We start from the raw sequence: 18213 nt of genomic DNA on the forward strand, positions 1-18213 counted from the left end.
CCTGGTTCCACTGGTCTGGTAACAATCTGAGGCATTTTGTCTCACAACATAACAAACATAATTTAGACTGACACTCAAACATACAAGTTTTTTTTTTGTAAGACAGATAAAATGTAGAAATCCCAGTAGAAACACTTATCCGTGCACATAGTAGATGCATATTTGTTTTCTCTAATAGCGATAGACTTTTAGTAGTAGACAAGTTATGTAATGTAATGTATACAATCTTCATAACATTTATAACGTTTTGTGATTTGGAAAGTAAAGAGTCAGAGGAGTGAACTCACATGCTGTTGTACTCTTTGTCCAGTTCAGACTGAGCAATGGACTCTGAATTTGGAGTGGTGATGGAGGTGGCAGCACTTGGGCGTCCTTTTTCCCTTGGAATGTTGTATGACTGTCGCAGAGACTCTCTTGTGTCTGGTAAGGATTCACTGTAAAGATTGATAATGTTGATCACAAACTAAGTTTCAGCAATTATAGCTTCTGTTTCCTGCTGCAGCTGTCAGATATTTAGCATGAGATGAACATGATGATAAGCTCAAATAGGTAGGTAGTAGGACCCTTATCTCCACCCAGAAACACATGATGATGTCTTGGTGGCAAGTAGTTGTCACAATTTCTCTTGGGAAGACCAGCTGTTTCCTGAGGTCTGCCAACATCTGCCCCCTCTACCACTTGCCAGATGTGAGCATATTGAGAATCTTCTAAGCAGGATGTTGGTGTGACCTGCCAGGCTTTCAAAATCCTGCTAGGCCATGCTTTGTTTTTGTTGATATGCAGTTTCCTGTGCAGTATTTATGAGCAAGTTTGCTAAGTTCTTTCGTTCCAGCACATGCAAGACTTTTCCTGTTCGTACTCTATGATAATGGGTTTGACAGGGAGCTTCAGCATGTACTGGCCAAAGAGACCTATGTCTGAAAAGCAGCAGGACAATCCTAGTCATTTATGGATGAAGCTGTTGGCAAGGGCAATCCATCTTGCTGATTTATGACAAGGAAATCTCGCAGACCTTTAGAGGCCACATGACCGTTTGATAGACAGTGTGCTGTAGAGTTCTCAACGGGCCTGGAAATTACAACCTGGACCGACCCGACTTGCGGGTTATTAAGCCCGGAGTAAATTCCCTTGAAAGACAATAATAGCAATATTATTAGTGGTAGTATTTTTTCCAGGTCTGGTGGGGTAGAGTTAATGACATTTTAATTTCACCGAGATGAATACCTTGATTGAAAACACATCATAAACTGACTCTGGAATCTGAATTTGAATTTTGCCTCTTGTTTTGCAGGAATGACATTATGGGACCATGATGACCTCAAAAAGTATATAAGAGAAAGACCACAGAAATACAATGATTTTGTGATAGACTCATCTGAATCCCTTGAAGGCAAATCTTTGGCTCTAAATGTAGAAGGATCACTGAAGGCAAGTTTCATGAGTGGACTGATAGAAGTTGGTGGATCTGCTAAATACCTGTATGATAATAGGACATCCAAAAAACAGACAAGAGTAGCACTCACGTACAAGTCTACAACAAGGGTTGAGGAACTCTCAATGAACCATCTAGGAAGAGACAATATGAAGCATACATATGTTTTTGATAAAGGAATCGCCACACATGTAGTCACAGGAATTCTTTATGGGGCACACGCTGTCTTTGTGTTTGACTGTGAGGTGTCAGAAAAAGAAAATCATCAAGACGTTCAGGGAAACTTAGAAATTATCATCAAGAATATACTTGCTAAAACAGGCAAAGGTTCCCTGGCACTGGAAAAAAACATTGAGGAAAATGTTGAGCAATTCTCCTGCAGATTCTATGGAGACTTTTCTCTTGAGAAACCTCCAACATCCTTTCAGGATGCAATAGAAATCTATCAAAGTCTCCCAAAATTGCTGGGGCCCAACGGAGAAAATGCTGTACCATTGAAGGTCTGGCTGTTGCCACTGACAGTTTTAGACTCTTCTGCTGCTAAACTTGTCCGTCAGATCAGTATAGGATTAGTTCAGGAAGCTCAGAGCGTCCTAGAGGACTTCAATGAGCTGGAAATGAGGTGCAACGATGCAGAGAGAACAACAACTGTACAACAGTTTCCACAGATTGGTCAAAAACTTAAAAGTTTCAAACAAAAGTGCTCAGAGTCCAAACTGGAATTTAAACAAAACTTGGCAAAGACACTTCCTTCAATCAGAGGAGGAGGTGAAGAGGAGGTCGTGCTCATAGAGAGCCTGAAGAAGATACACTCTTCTCCTTTCAACAGCAAAAGCTTGAATGAGTGGATGGACTGCAAAGAGAGAGAAATCTACACCTTAATGTCTTTTACCGACATGATGAAGAACACAAAGGTCGTCCAGTCTCAAAATCATCTGAACAAAGAAATCTTCAGTGTGGAGCATTCTGTGTGTTTTGTCTTCACCTCACTGGGAAGTCATGAACCGTTCCTCTCAGCTTTATCAACCTACTTAAGAGGAAAACCCAAAGCAGACGATGCTCAACATCCACAAACTCTTGATGTGGAGAAGGAACAGTGGTTTGCCTCAAAAGAAGTAGCAGATGAAATGAGGCATAAAGCAAAGCTGTTCATTGACTTTGCAGAGGCCAACAAGGAGAAGGAGAACATAAAGTTCCTGACAGTCGGTTTAACAAATGACACAAAGAAAGGTTCAAGCATCTACCTTTATAAACACAGCTTCCCTGTCACTGAGAACTTTGAACCTCCTTCAAAGCCTGAAACTGTGACAGTGAGTGACAGAAACCACAACAGTGTGACTCTGAAGGTTTCTCCACCCAGGTTTGGAGCAGAGGACATCAGCTCCTACTCTGTAGAGTACCGTGTCAGTGGAGAGGATGGATGGAAGCAGCAGACAGCAGCAAAGGCTGGAGAAGTCACAGTGAGTGGTCTGAGTCCTGACACAGAGTATGTCTTCAGATGCAGAGCAGTGACCTCAGTAGGTGTTGGACCAGTCCTTGAAGTCACTGGTTCCACTAAAACTTTGCCTTGCAGCCCTCCAGGAAAACCCCAAGTTGAATCAAACTCCAGTGAGATATCAGTCATCTGGCAGAAACCTGCTGAGCTTGGACAAGATGTGCAGGTGTTGAGCTACATGGTGGAGTACGCCCAAACACACAGCGAGGGGAAAGAAGAAGATCTCCAATGGAAACAACTGGTGTCGAGGGCTGAGGAGGCGATCATTTCAGGACTTCAGTCAGAGACTGGATATGCAGTCAGGGTCAGAGCTGATTGTGGAGCAGCTGGCAGAAGCAAGGAAAGCATCACTGTTCATGTCTGCACAACAATACCCAAACCTGTCTCAGAAAACTTCAAACAGACAAGTAAAGGGACAAATTCTCAATCGCCCATCCACTTACAAAAAGTAAAAATCAACACTCCTGGATACAGGAGGTATAACTTTGGCAGAGAAAGCTCAAGGAGAAATCGCACTGTGATTCTTCTTGGAGAGACTCTTGGCCTCATTTCTGTTATGTCTGTCATTTTACTTTGTTTAATTCAGGGATTAGCTTTTATTTCTTAGCTTTTATATTTGTTTTGTTTTTTTCATCTTCATTTTTTGAGAAAAAAAAAAAAATCTCCTGTGTTTCCTCATTATAAAGTAGTGTTAGCGTTTCCTCAGTTCACTGTGGTTTTAACAGCTCCCTGTCATGAAAGCATTGTGGGATGGCAGGTGGGTGGGGCTGTGGTCTGTCTCTCATGTCTCTGTGTAAAGCACTTTGAGTTACAATTACTGTATGAAAAATGTTGTACAAATAATTTAATTTGATTTGATTCTGCTCATTTTGTTGAAATTGGTTTAAACTTTTCTTATTTCCAAAATGTGAAGTCACTTGTTTGATTTGAAATACAGGTTGATGTGTTTATTTAAACCCAAATGGAAATATGTTCATTTGGGTTATAGAGTAGGCTAGAGTAGAGTAGAGTAGAGTAGAGTAGAGTAGAGTAGAGTAGAGTAGAGTAGAGTAGAGAATACTTTATTCGTCCCTAGGAGGGAAATTCAAATTAGTCCAGTAGCTCATACGACCATGACACAAAAAAGAAAGAAAGATGGAGCAGGACCCCCGGATGGAGCAGGACCTCTGGGTGGAGCAGGACCGCCGGAGCTCACACGACAATGACACAAAAAAGAAAGAACGATGGAGCAGGACCACCAGGTGGAGCAGGACCACCGGGTGGAGCAGGACCACCAGGTGGAGCAGGACCACCAGGTGGAGCAGGACCGCTGGTGAAGTGGATGATCCAGGCCGTCCAGAATGGCCTCCTCCATCCTCAGTGCTCATCTCTCCACCACACCCCCCAGTGAGTCCATCAGGGAAACATGACTGAAGTCTGTCGTCATTAAAGGTGCCTCAGGATGTGTAGTCTGTATCCTAGCAACAACTTTATGGAGAACTTCAGATGGAACTTAAGCAGTTGCCATTGGGTGGGATGTACACAAGTGTTGTTATGATTCAAAAAATAAATAAATAAATGTCTACTTTCTGGGTCTTCACCAATATCTCCAGCTCTTCATCACTCTTGTTGGGCAGAGTTGATATTTCCAATGATGACTGACCGCAGAAAGAAAGGACTGATAGGACATCTCCACCTCCAAGCCTTTAACCCTCGCACCACCAGCAGCACGACAACCACCACAAAAGCACCTCTTCATCTCAGCTGGGACAGGATGGCGTCCTCCAGATCTGTTCATTTTCAATGAAAGAAGCTCATCTCTGAAGAATCTCTTCTCTCCACAGAAGCATCCATCAGTAGATGACAAAAAACACAACAAAAATAAAGCAAATGTTGAGTAAAAACTCAAAAACTCAGAGCTACCGGAACATCCATTTCATCCATGGGTCATCCATTTAAGCCCAGAGCTGCAAAGAGGCCTGAGAACTATGATATTGAATATTATCTGAATGGCTGTTTGTTTGTCTGCTCTGTATATTAACACTCATTGCATAAAACAGTCAGAGGAAATGACAGGATGAATATTTCAAAGGATTTTTTTCCCAAATATCTAATATCAGTTTTATTTATTTTCCAAACATTATTTTCATGTCTGTCTTAAGAAACAGAGCCTCGGTCTCAGTTTACACAGTGAGAAGCTCTTCCTGTGTTTCTGCTGAAATCATCGGCCCACAAGACACAGAAGAAGCCCGCCCCCCTGTGGTGAGGTAGAAGAAGTGCAAGGACATCCAGATGATGCTGACTGCGGTTGCCATGACAACACAACGATGAAGAAGCCTTGGGTCAAAGGTCAGGTTTCAGGTCAGCTGTCATTCAGCTGAACAGAGTCAGTCATGAAAGACACTGAAATATAAATATATAAAGCTTGTCCATTATTATGACTCTGAATATCAGACCACATTTAATGAGATGATGATGCAGAAACAGAGGAACGTCCAAGAGATTTAATCACTATTTCTTATTATTAAACCCTCGTATAACAATTAGTTATATAACAGGATCACCTCATGTATGACACAATATAATTGAACCCTAATAACTGGCAGTAGAGTGTATGAGATCCTTTGTATTGGTGTAATCTATGTTATAGGATATGAGTCTCAGCTTTTAATAAACTGATCAATAACTCAGTGTGTAGACTGAAGCAGTGTGTTTGAACCAGCAGAGGGCAGCAGTGTGAAGGTTTCACTCCTGACAGCAGGAGGAAACGGAGAGGAGCTCATCAGAGACTGAAAGATGAACTGACGATGATTCAAAATTCATTCAACACTAAACAAACTTGACTTTAATTTGTTGTTTTTGGTTCTTTAAGATCACAGCTGAGGAGCTCTGTGGATTTGTACTGTTGTGTTTCCATCACAGCTGTTCAACAACAGGTGACAGTGTGTGTTACTAAACTCACCACTGACCTGAATGTGTTGTTGTGTTTCTGCATCATGGTGACCCAGATTCTTTTTTATTTGCTTCCAGATTAAAATCAAGAGCAACTTTCCACTGATTCACTTCAGAGAAACAGAGAATTTCAGGAAAACAATCACCATTCATAAAAAACAAAGCAAAACAAAAAAGGTGGAAATAATGAGAATAAACCAAGATAAAGAGTTGAATTAGTAAATGAACCTCCTCTGCAGGCTGCCACCTCCCACTCAGAGGAAAAACCACACCGCAGCTTCAGCTGAAGACAGACATGAAAATAATGTTAGAAAAAAAAAAAGATAAAGATATCAGATGTTTGAAATAACTCCATTGAAATACACAAAGTAGTGGAGGCCAGTCTGTTTAAGACCAGAGAGACTCCATGTCCTGTCATTTCCTCTGACTGTTTCATGCAAAGAGTGTTAATATACAAACAAGAACAAACATCCATTCAGATAATATTCAATATCATCTTAAAATAATCATCAGGCTTCAATGGATGATAACACATTTTCATTTTAAATAAACACATTAACCTGTATTTCAAAGCAGAGCAAGTAACTTCACATTTTATAAATATGAAAAGTTTTAACCAATTTCAACAAAATAAACAGAATCAAATCAAATTAAATTATTTGTATATTACTTTTCATACAGTAATTGTAACTCAAAGTGCTTTACACAGAGACATGAGAGACAGACCACAGCCCCACCCACCTGCCATCCCACAATGCTTTCATGACAGGGAGCTGTTAAAACCACAGTGAACTGAGGAAACGCTAACACTACTTTATAATGAGGAAACACAGGAGATATTTTCAAAGAATAAAATAAAAACAAATATAAAAGTTCAGAAATAAAAGCTAATCCATGAATTAAACAAAGTAAAATGACAGAAATAAAAGACAATGCAGTCAGATGCGTAGATCACAACAGAAATGAGGCCAAGAGACAAATGTCTGTCAACCAGCAGCAGCAGGGGCTGATGGGAGTTGGAGGAGCCGTCAGAAACCACGTGGCCTCGTCTGAGCTCACAGCTCGTCCTTGTTTGGCCTCAGCAGCATCAGAGCTCCACTTCTCCTCAGCTTCTCCAGAGGAAACACCACTGATTCACAAAATGCTTTTCCTCCCAGCTGCTGCTCTGTGCTGTCTGTGTTCAGGTGAGTGTTTCCAGCCAATCAGGAGCCCACACACTCTACCTGTCACTACCACCGTCACACTGACCTTCATCTACCTGTCTGTGTCTCTGCAGCACTGGTTGCCATGGCAGCAGAAGAGCTGGTCCAGGACCAGTTATCATTGACCAAGAGAGTTGGTGAATCTGCCTCTTTCATCTGTGAAGGAACCGAGCTGTGTGATAAAAGTGGAATTGCACACTGGTTCCAGAAGAGAGAAACAGAAACATTCATGTGGATTCTTGATATTCACAGGCAAAATAGTAAAATAGATCTAAATTCCAATCATCCTCAGAAAGATGATTTCACAGCTGTTTATAAACAGAACGTGAGCTGTGAGTTGAAGATAGAGAAAGTTAAACTCTCTCATTCAGCCTCCTACTACTGTCGCTGTTTTTTTTTTTTTTAACACTTAGATTTTTATTGAGTTTTCACATATAGGCGAAAAACAATACAACAAACAAGGTACAAGTTAGAGTAACAATAATAACACTAACATACTGTCTGGAGATGCTACTGTTCAGTCCACTATTCCATTTAGCGTTCGTTCAGTTGGTGTCATGTCTCATGTAAATGTTCCATTTTTCCCAGTTCCTTTCAAATACGTTCACTTTGAGTCTCAGCAGGTATGTCAATTTTTCCATAACATGGATTTCCTGGACAATTCCCAGCCACTGCTCCTGGTTTGGAGCGTTCACATTGAGCCAGTTTCTTGTGACCGCTTTCTTGCTTGCTGCAAGTAATACTTTAGTCAAGTACAGATCTTCTTTCATTACAACCTTCTCAATATTCCCAAGATACATCACTAGACAAGTATTTGGGATTTCATATCCCAAAACATTTTTTACAACAGAGTTAACATTTTGCCAGTATATCCTCATTTTTATACAATTCCAGAAGATGTGTGCATGGTCCGCCTCAGTGCTCCCACATAATCTCCAGCAGTCTTGTTGTACAGCGAGTTGCCTAGATTTTATTTTTGGTGTTATAAAATAGCGAGTTAGGTTTTTCCAGCAGAACTCCCTCCATATTAAAGAATTTGTTGATGTACATTGTGTCTCACACATATGATACCACTCCTCCTCTTGTATTTGGATTTTTAGTTCTGCTTCCCATTTTGCTTTTATATAAAGTGTTGAGTCCTTCCTACTCTCACCCAAAGCTCGATAGAAAGCAGAGATGGGCCGAGACCCCTTCTGTTTGTATGAATCAATAATAATTCCAATCACCTTATTTATAGTTTCATTTGACCTTATCTCTTTTGTGAAATAATCTCTCAACTGCAGATATCTGTAAAAGTCTTTGTTTTCGAGGCTGTACTTTGTCTTTAGATCTTGGAAACTTAGAAATTGTCCACCTTCTGATACTGTACATATTGCAGTCACACCTTTTTGTGTCCATCCTTTGAATGCTGGGTCGTACATCCCTGGCTTGAACTTTAAATCATACGCAAACCACACCAGATTGCATATATCCCTCTGAAGTTTGTATTTTCTTACAACAGTGCTCCATATTTTAAGTGTAAATGCTACTATTGGGTTCATAGCATGACTCAAAGCACCTATCAAATGTTTATCCCCCACCAATATCTGGGTTTGAAAACCCTGTATTTCCCTTTCCATTTCTTTCCATTTAGACTCATAGTCAGGTCTACACCAACAGGCCAAATACCTAAGTTGAGCTGCATAAAAATATTCTGAAAGGTTAGGTAAAGCCATCCCCCCCTTGCTTTTAGGTAGTTGAAGTGTCGTAAATTTTATTCTTGGTTTTTTACTATTCCAAATGAATCTAGAAATCATCTTGTCCCAGGCTAAAAATTTGTTTTGGGGGATATTAATTGGAAGAGCTTGAAATAAATATAACAATTTAGGTAAAATATTCATTTTGACTGTCCGTATTCTAGCACTGAAGTCTAATGGGAGGGTAGACCACCTTTCCAAATCTTTTTTGATGTTTTTTTCAATTTCACTATAATTCTTTTCAAACATGTCTGTAAGTGTTTTACTCAGAGTTACACCGAGATACTTCATTGTTTTAGAATTCCATTTCAAATTATATGCATCTCTTATTTGTCGGGATGGAGAATAATTTAACGAGAGAATTTGAGTTTTTGATATATTGAGTTTATACCCTGAATAGTATTTGTAATTTTCCAGAAGAGACATTAGGTGTGGGAAACATATATCTGGTTGTTCAAGAAAAATAATTATATCATCCGCGAAAAGGCCAATGATATGTTCAGTCCCCCCTACAGTGACACCCTGCAGTTCCCCACTCTGCCTTATTGCCTGTGCTAAAGGCTCGACATATAAAGCAAAAAGAGTGGGAGACAGACAGCAACCTTGTCTTGTCCCCCTCTCCAACTTAATTGAATTGGACAAGCTTCCATTTACTTTGATCTTAGCTGTGGGCTCTTGATACATAGTTTTAATACATTGGATTACCTTTTCATTGAAGCCAAATCTCTTTAATACCTCATATAAGAATAACCAACTAACACTATCAAACGCTTTTTCAGCATCCAAACTAACCAGAATTGTACTTGTACCACTTTTTTGGGCATTGTCTAGAATATGGAGGGTTCTTCTAATATTATCGTGCGTTTGGCGACCTTTAATAAAACCGGTTTGGTCTTCATCAATCAAATCTGGTATGAAGGCCTCAAGTCTTTTGCAAATAATTGATGTAAATAATTTGTAGTCCACATTTAAAAGTGAAATTGGCCTATAGTTTTTGCAGTCTTCTTTATCTTTGCCTTCTTTAGGCAAAACGGTAATAATCGCTTCCTTCCACGATGGGGGACCCCCACCCTCGTCAAGGGTCCAGTTAAAGCAGGGCAGAAGCAAAGGTGTTAGCTCCTTCTGAAAGGCCTTATACCATTCCGAAGGGTACCCGTCACTACCTGGGGATTTACTAGTCTTTAACCTACTGATTGCAGCTTCTAGCTCCTTAATTGTGAGTTGTGACGTAATAGTGTCATTCTGTGTCTCACCAATAGATGGCAGGTCAAGTGTGTCAAGAAAACTTTTTATTGTTTTTTCATCAGCTGACAATGGTTTAGAATAGAGCTTCTTATAATATTTTTCAAATATTTTTTCTATTTTTTCTGGTTCGTGTGATAGTTGGTTGGTTTGAGGGTTCCTTATTTTATGAATTGTGTTAATGGCCTGCTGTTTCCGCAGTCGTCTAGCTAAGAGTCTTGTTGCTTTTGGGCCTGATTCATAGTATGTCTGCTTTATAAATCTTGCCCTCTTTTCTATATCTGTCCTGAGTATCTCATTTATCTCTTCCCTTGCCTTCTTTATTTGTTGTAATACGGACTGATTCTCTGTATTTTTATGTTTCTTTTCCAATTCTTGCAGTTTTTCTACTTTGTGTTTATATATAGCTAGTCGAGCCTTTTTTTGTGATGCTGTCAAAGCGATTAATTTCCCCCGAATGACTGCCTTCATACCGTCCCATAGAATTGCAGGGTTTACTTCCCCGTTATCGTTCTCTTCTATATACCTTTTTATTTCTTCTCTTATCTGTTTCACATTTGCCTGATTGTTCAAGATGCCCACATTTAGCCTCCATACAGTATTTATTTTTCTATTATTCAGGTGTATTGTCAGGCTAATCCCACTGTGGTCTGATATATCTGCCACCCCGATTTTACATTCTGTGACCCTGTGAATTTCACTTGTATTAATTAAAAAGTAGTCAATTCTGGAGTAGACAGAATGGGGTACCGAATAATGTGTATAGTCCCTTTCTAGTGGGTGGAGTTCTCTCCATACATCAATTAGTCCCATTTCCTGCACTGATGTATTGATAAATTTGGATAGATGCTTCTTGCTTCTTTTTGGGCTTGTTGTATCCAGGTTATGATTCATGACCACATTATAATCTCCTCCACATATCAATATACCTTCAGTTTCTATAGCAATAGTGTCAAACAGAGTTTTGAAAAAACATTTAGTGCTTTCTGGGGGGGCGTATACATTGATCATTGTCACCATTGTGTTTTCTAGTTTTCCTTTAATTAATACAAACCTCCCTTCATTGTCCCTAATTTCTTTAAGACATTCAAATTGAACTGCATTTGTGATAAGGATAGCCACTCCCCTCTTCTGGCTGGGTCTGTAGCTACTATAAAATGTATTCCTAAAACCAAAGCGTTTTAACTTTTCATGCTCTTGTTGAGGCAGGTGAGTTTCCTGCAAAAATAATACTTGAGCCTTTTCTTTTTTCAATTTAGCCAGGACCTTGCTCCTCTTGACTGGATTATTCATCCCATTTACATTAAGTGACACCAGTTTTATATTATTATATGGCATTTAAATGATCCAATCCCATGTTACATTCTTTAGCCTCCAGACAACTTGAAACTGCACAGACCTGAACATCTGGACAACGTGTGCAAACTGAAAAAAACAAAGAAAAAACATTTAACTCCCAAGTTGGGGTGATTCTTCGCCACCCTGAGTCCCCGTTGGTAGGCTGAGGGGAGATCCTCCTCCTGGAGGGCCCCTCACTAGAGGTGAAACACGCAATTTCACACATCCTAGCAGTCCAACGTCATCCGATAGCATATATTTTGTATACCAAGTGAAGTCTTTAGCATTGGTCTGACTTATTTTGGCCCCATACCAGCGTAGAAGAAAAAAAAAATATATATTTGAAAACATTATAATAATAATAAAGTAGCTGCCCTGCCAAACCATATTTGAATGAAAATAAGATATCCCTCAAAATTAAAACATACTCTTGTTGATTGTCTGTTACTCATAATATGAGTGAAATAATCAAATAATAAATAATAAAGAATTGAAGTGCGGATATTTTCCTTTTTCTTTTTTTCCATAACGGTTTAAGTCTCATCACAGGCAGGAGTGATATATCAGTCAAAATATTAACTTCTCACCGCTGGTTTCTTTAAGGAGCCAACCACATACCGTGACAAGGTAGAGAATAAAGATTACTTGGGGGGAATCCGCTCAAACTCCTGTAATCTTTCCCTCGCGCGGACCGCAGCATCTGTGCTCATCTCCCCGGCTCGCTGCCATGTCGGGGCTCGAAGAAGCCGCTCCATCTCCCGGCTCGGGTTGGCGGCGCTGCTGCCTGGTGTTTCCACTGAGTAGCCCCTCTTCCTTAGCTCCTGGGCTGCGTCTTGTGCGCTCTCGTAGGTGCGTGTTCCCGAATCCCAGTGAATGCGCATCTTGTCCAGCGGAGTCTGGAAACGAATTCCTCTCTCTTTCAGGAGCCTCTTTATCCCCGTGTATGCCTTGCGCTTCTGAACAACTTCTGTGGCATAGTCATGATCGAATGACAAGCGTCGCCCCTCAATCATTATTTTCTTTCCCCAGGCTTTTTTCAATATTGCTTCTTTGGTATTAAACTCCAAAAAATTTACCACTATAGACCTGGGTGGCTGGTTCTGCTCCGGTTTACGGGCTAAAGCTCTGTGTGCGCGCTGAATGTGCAGGCTATTATCCGCTGTCAGTGCAAGCTCACTTTTCAGAAGTTGTTCCACAAAGTCAGGCACGGAGTTACCTTCCTTCCCTTCGGGTACGCCGTAAATGCGAATGTTATTCCGCCTAGACCGCCCCTCAATATCTGTCAACTTTTCCTGCATTGTTTTTTGTCTTTCCATGGACTTAATGAGCGCCTCCTTCATGGCCGTGTTAGCCGACTCGGTCTCATTGATCCGGACTTCTGCTTCATTCAGCCTGGTTTCATTGGCCTGGATCCGAGCGGAGTTAGCAGAAAGTTTTTGGTAAATTTCCTGTTTGAGATCTTTGAGTCCGTTTTTCATGTCTTCCTTAAGTTCTTCTTTGAGAGTGTGTAGATCCACTTTGTGCTCAGTCCTGAAGTCGCGTATTTCCTTACTGATAGTTTGAAGCACGGAGCACATGTTTTCCACGGGGTTGTCGTCGTTAGCACACTGAGTGTCGGCCATCTCCGGTGAATTCTTCCCTTCTTGAATGTCACGTTTCGTTTGACTTCTAGTTGTTACTCCCCTATTCATTCCAAAGTAAAATTCTTCTATGAATTGCTCAGCAATAGTGAATTCAGGGGGGCTAATTCTAACTTGCTATCGGGAGCTCGAGCTCATGCAGCCATCTTGTCGTCTTGCTCCACCGGAAGTCCTACTGTCGCTGTTTTAAGAAAGATCCTCCACAGTGAGAAATGATCCCTGCAGCCTGTACAAAAACCTCCAGATGAACAGGTGTCAAACAGCGTCAGTGACAGGAAGAGAGCAGTAAACCACAGCCCAGGTTCACACACTTCACCTCCACATCACACACTTTTTCTTGACTTTTCTTTGATGTTGATCCATGTTGTTATCAGATATTTCAGCAGGTTTCCTGTTGTTCCACACACTGAGGACAGAGAAGAAACACAGAAGCTCAATGAGAAAACAAGACCAACAGAAACAGTCAAAGGAGCTAAATGAATAAAATCATCCATCCATCCATCCATCCATTTTCATCCGCTTATCCGGAGTCGGGCCGCGGGGGCAGCAGTCGGAGCAGGGATCCCCAGACTTCCCTCTCCCCGGACACTTCCTCCAGCTCTTCCGGGGGGACCCCAAGGCGTTCCCAGGCCAGCCGAGTGACGTAGTCACTCCAGCGTGTCCTGGGTCTTCCTCGGGGCCTCCTCCCGGTGGGACATGCCCGGAACACCTCACGAGGGAGGCGTCCAGGGGGCATCCTATACAGGTGCCCGAGCCACCTCAGCTGACTCCTCTCGATGTGGAGGAGCAGCGGCTCTACTCCGACCTCCTCCCGGGTGACGGAGCTCCTCACCTATCTCTAAGGGAGCGCCCCGCCACCCTGCAGAGGAAACTCATTTCGGCCGCTTGTATCCGGGATCCCGTTCTTTCGGTCATGACCCAGAGTTCATGACCATAAGTGAGGGTGGGAACGTAGATCGACCGGTAAATCGAGAGCTTTGCCTTTCGGCTCAGCTCTCTCGATACAATGACCGCATTACTGCGGCCGCCGCACCGATCCGCCTGTCGATCTCGCGCTCCGTTCTCCCCTCACTCGTGAACAAGACCCCAAGATACTTAAACTCCTCCACCTGAGGCAGGAACTCTCCCCCGACCTGGAGGGTGCAAGCCACCTTTTTCCGGTCGAGAACCATGGCCTCGGACTTAGAGGTGCTGATTCTCATCCCAGCTGCTTCACACTCGGCTGCAAACCGCCCCAGTGCGTGCTGAAGGTCCTGGCTCGAGGGAGCCAACAAGACCACATCATCTGCAAAAAGCAGAGATGAAATCAAGTGGCTCCCGAACCGTACCCCCTCCGGCCCTTGGCTGCGCCTAGAAATTCTGTCCATAAAAATAATGAACAGAACCGGTGACAAAGGGCAGCCCTGCCGGAGTCCAACACGCACCGGGAACAGGTCTGACTTACTGCCGGCAATGCGAACCAAGCTCCTGCTCCGGTCATACAGGGACCGTACAGCCCTCAGCAGAGGGCCTCCGACCCCATACTCTCGGAGCACCTCCCACAGGATGCCACGTGGGACACGGTCGAAAGCCTTCTCCAAGTCCACAAAACACATGTGGACTGGTTGGGCAAACTCCCATGCACCCTCGAGCACCCTGCAGAGGGTGTAGAGCTGGTCCAGTGTTCCACGGCCAGGACGAAAACCGCATTGTTGCTCCTGAATCCGAGGTTCGACTATCGGCCGAATTCTCCTCTCCAGCACCCTGGAATAGACTTTCCCGGGAGGCTGAGGAGTGTGATCCCCCGGTAGTTGGGACACACCCTCCGGTCCCCCTTTTTGAAGAGAGGGACCACCACCCCGGTCTGCCAGTCCAGAGGCACTGTCCCCGACTGCCACGCGATGCTGCAGAGGCGTGTCAGCCACGACAGCCCCGCAACATCCAGAGACTTGAGGTACTCAGGGCGGATCTCATCCACCCCCGGTGCCTTGCCACTGAGGAGCTTCTGGACTACCTCAGTGACTTCAGCTTGGGTGATGAATGAATCAACCTCTGAATCCTCAGCCTCTGCTTCCTCGACGGAAGGCGTGCCAGTGGGATTGAGGAGATCCTCGAAGTATTCCTTCCACCGTCCGACGATATCCCCAGTCGAGGTCAACAGCTCCCCTCCTCCACTGTAAACAGTGTTGGCGGAGCACTGCTTCCCCCTCCTGAGGCGTCGGACGGTTTGCCAGAATTTCCTCGAGGCCGACCGGTAGTCCTCCTCCATGGCCTCCCCGAACTTTTCCCAGACCCGAGTTTTTGCTTCATATCCAACATAAAAACTCTAAACAACAAACCAACTTTAAATCATGTGATAAAACTGGAGCAACGGTTCATCCTGAGGGGAACATGAACGTCTGGACCAACTTCAATGTGAATATTTGTTGATATGTTTCAGTGTGAAGCCAAAAGAAAAGAGAAGAAGAGACAGTGATGTTGATGTGAACGTTAGAGAAACACATGATGGAGCTGAAACATGATCCTGGTTCATAATGTGGACTCGTTCAGCTCAGCTGACACATTCAGCAGCAGACGGGTTTTTGTATTAGTCTTTCTCACTGTGGAGAGGCAAACCGGAACCACCACATCTTTGGCTCTGGAACTAAACTGTTTGTAACAGGTAAGAACAAACTTTTATTTCCCTTGAGTTATTTTATTGAAGAAGTTAAAATGTGTTTGAAGTCAGTTTCTGCTGTTTCAGACTTTACATGTTAGTTTGTTCAGAGTTTAGTACAAAGTTTCTGATGCAGCCGTTCTTCAATGACAAAGTTCAACCATGAGTGAAAAGAGGTTTGAATCTCTGAACAGCAGAAGGAATTCTTTATTTCTTTATTTCTGCTGCAGCTGAAACGTTTGTGAAGAGTCTAAAAAGTGAGATATTGTGAGTTAAGTCTGGATTCTCATCAGCCGCTGCTTCATCAACCATCACACGGCTTTTCTTTTCTCTCTTCTCCTCAAAACAGTTCCAATTTTTAATGAACTTTTTAACATTATTTAATAAAATGCAAAAATATTTCATATTAAATAATATTTCAAGGAAAACAAGATATTATATAAACAAAGTAAAATGATAAATACATGAATGTAGGTTAAATATAATGAAAGACACATTTTCTAAAATACTTAATATTATGTTTCCGTACATATTAATATTTCATGAGATTTATTTATTTTTCAAGATTTGAAATACAATTTGTGTTTTGTTAAAATTGCATGAACTTTTCGGGAAATGTATTTGGAATTATTTAGAGAATTATTCTGTTTATTCTTATTACATAGTTGTGTAGTAACAGTTAATCATATGAATCAATATTTAAGGCAAGGCAAGGTAATTGTATTTGTATAACCCGTTTTTACAAACAGTTTGTCTCTAAGGGCTTTACATGGCATCGTAACAACATCCTCTGCCCTTCGACCCTCACATCCACTGAGGAAACACACATTCATTTAAAGTAGAATTTATCTAAAAGATATTCATATGCAAATATTTTAATGAGATTAAAATAAATATATGATTAATTTATTTAACAATAAATATAATTAAGTTTGAACGTATAAAATGTATGGTTATGTATCCACACAGAAATTATACCTAAACCCAACAATTTAATTTGCCATTACATATTGTCAGAATATATTATATTGTGTGTTCTGTTTAAAAAAAAAATATTAGCACTAAAGTTATTCTTAAAAGTTATTGTCATTTAAAACTATAATGCGTAACTTCTAAGTGTAAATGTCTGTTTCACCCAAGCCACTACAAGAGGAGATGATACAGCGCTGATTAAGCTGTTCGGCTCCTCTAACACCTCGCTGTATTTCTCAGTATTGAAGCATGTTTTCAATCTTTTACACTTCATATTTATATTGGTCATACGTATGAATGTTACTGACAGATTAAAATATAGCATATGTATATTATGTCGTGAGGACATGATCTGAGCTGATAATTAATAAAGTGAAATATGAAAATGAAGAATTTAAACATTGTTTTTTTTAATGTGTGACTTTGTGGAAGATGATCTTTGTCTGATGATAAACATCGTCTATAAACATGATGTACAGCACAGTAAATGTGTGTGGAGGTGAGTCCAGTACAGGTGGTGACCTCTGTGCTGTATTGATGAGGAGCTGAGTGATCAGAGTCCATGTAGTGTCCAGGATCAGACTGAATGCAGTGCAGTGCTGGAAGCTGCTGTTGACTGTGTGAATGTGTCTGTGCTGCTTGTTGCTGCTGTCAAACTTCAGATGAGCAGGTAGTGAAGCCCGTGGTGAGCGTGTACCCAGCAGCATCCAGAGCCCACCTGGAGGGGAGGAGCTCCCTGCTGTGTCTGGCCTCAGCCATGTCTCCTCCTCTGGTCCAGTTCTCCTGGAAAAGACAGAAGGAGGATGGTCCTCTGCTTCCTGCTGAGGGAGAGCAGCTGCAGCTCACAGAGCCGGGACGCTCCGCCGCCATCTTGCTGGTGGATCGGGACGCCTTCTACACGTATAAATACCGCTGCTACGTCAAGCACGAGGGGGGCACGGTGGAGGCCCAGACAGCACAAGGTGATGGAGGCTTGGTGACTGTGTTGAGCAGTGATTCAGCTTCATGTGGAGACTCTGTCACAGAGAGCAGAGCAGCACAGCACTGACATTTGACTCCTTTTCTGTTTCAGAGGTTCCAGCTCCAGCAGCCCCCTGTCCTCCAGAGAGACAGCCAGCACACCTGGCAGCTCCGCACCAAGCTGACTGTAAGATCACCTGCTGCCTCTCTGCATGGACAGCTCCAATGTTGTGCTGCAGTTAGGGCCCAGTATCAGTCTGTTCACTCTCTGCTCATCACATCACACTTCAACACACACTCCCTGATTCTGTCCCAGTGTCCAACAGCACAACAAAGTCCAGTCCCAGAGCTTTCTCTGGCCCATTCCGACTGATAACACGTGTTGGAGGCCCTGAACTCAATCTGAGGAGATACAACAACTGTAGGGACTGAATCTTAGAGCTGCACTCAGTCAGGTTTCTATTGAAGAGTCAATCTAAGGACTCAGTGTGAGGTCAAAGGTCACATTGAACTTGTGCTGGTGGAGTCCTTCTGTGAATCAATAACCACCTGTGTCTTTTCCCATTTGGACTTTCCATGTGATGGTGGAGTGATTTGAATAGTCATGGCCAGTTGACAGAAGAAGGTGAT

At 42.3% G+C, this 18213-nt stretch overlaps 2 protein-coding genes across 2 annotated transcripts; both read left to right on the forward strand.

Annotated features, from left to right (window-relative positions):
- Positions 1-323: 323 nt before the first annotated feature.
- LOC311000060 (cytolytic toxin-alpha-like) lies at positions 324-4730 on the forward strand (the record flags this gene model as incomplete). The annotated part of the gene is made up of 3 exons (XM_083990695.1): positions 324-423; positions 1292-3231; positions 4632-4730. 3 exons carry the CDS (start codon positions 324-326, stop codon positions 4728-4730), a joined length of 2139 nt encoding a protein of 712 aa, XP_083846821.1.
- Positions 4731-15605: 10875 nt separating this feature from the next.
- LOC311000456 (uncharacterized protein) lies at positions 15606-17984 on the forward strand. The gene is made up of 3 exons (XM_083991177.1): positions 15606-15657; positions 17286-17585; positions 17696-17984. Exons 2-3 carry the CDS (start codon positions 17381-17383, stop codon positions 17824-17826), a joined length of 336 nt encoding a protein of 111 aa, XP_083847303.1. The 5' UTR covers positions 15606-15657; positions 17286-17380; the 3' UTR covers positions 17827-17984.
- The last annotated feature ends 229 nt before the right edge of the window (positions 17985-18213 follow it).

Source organism: Trachurus trachurus, assembly GCF_905171665.1.
Source record: "Trachurus trachurus genome assembly, chromosome: 17".
Taxonomy (NCBI): Eukaryota; Metazoa; Chordata; class Actinopteri; order Carangiformes; family Carangidae; genus Trachurus; species Trachurus trachurus.

Coding starts and splice junctions, on each gene's coding strand:
- LOC311000456 (XM_083991177.1), top strand. CDS start 17,381: ATGTCTCCTCCTCTGGTCCAGTTCTCCTGGAAAAGACAGAAGGAGGAT. Junction 17,586..17,695: donor GGAGGCCCAGACAGCACAAG/GTGATGGAGGCT, acceptor TTTCTGTTTCAG/AGGTTCCAGCTCCAGCAGCC.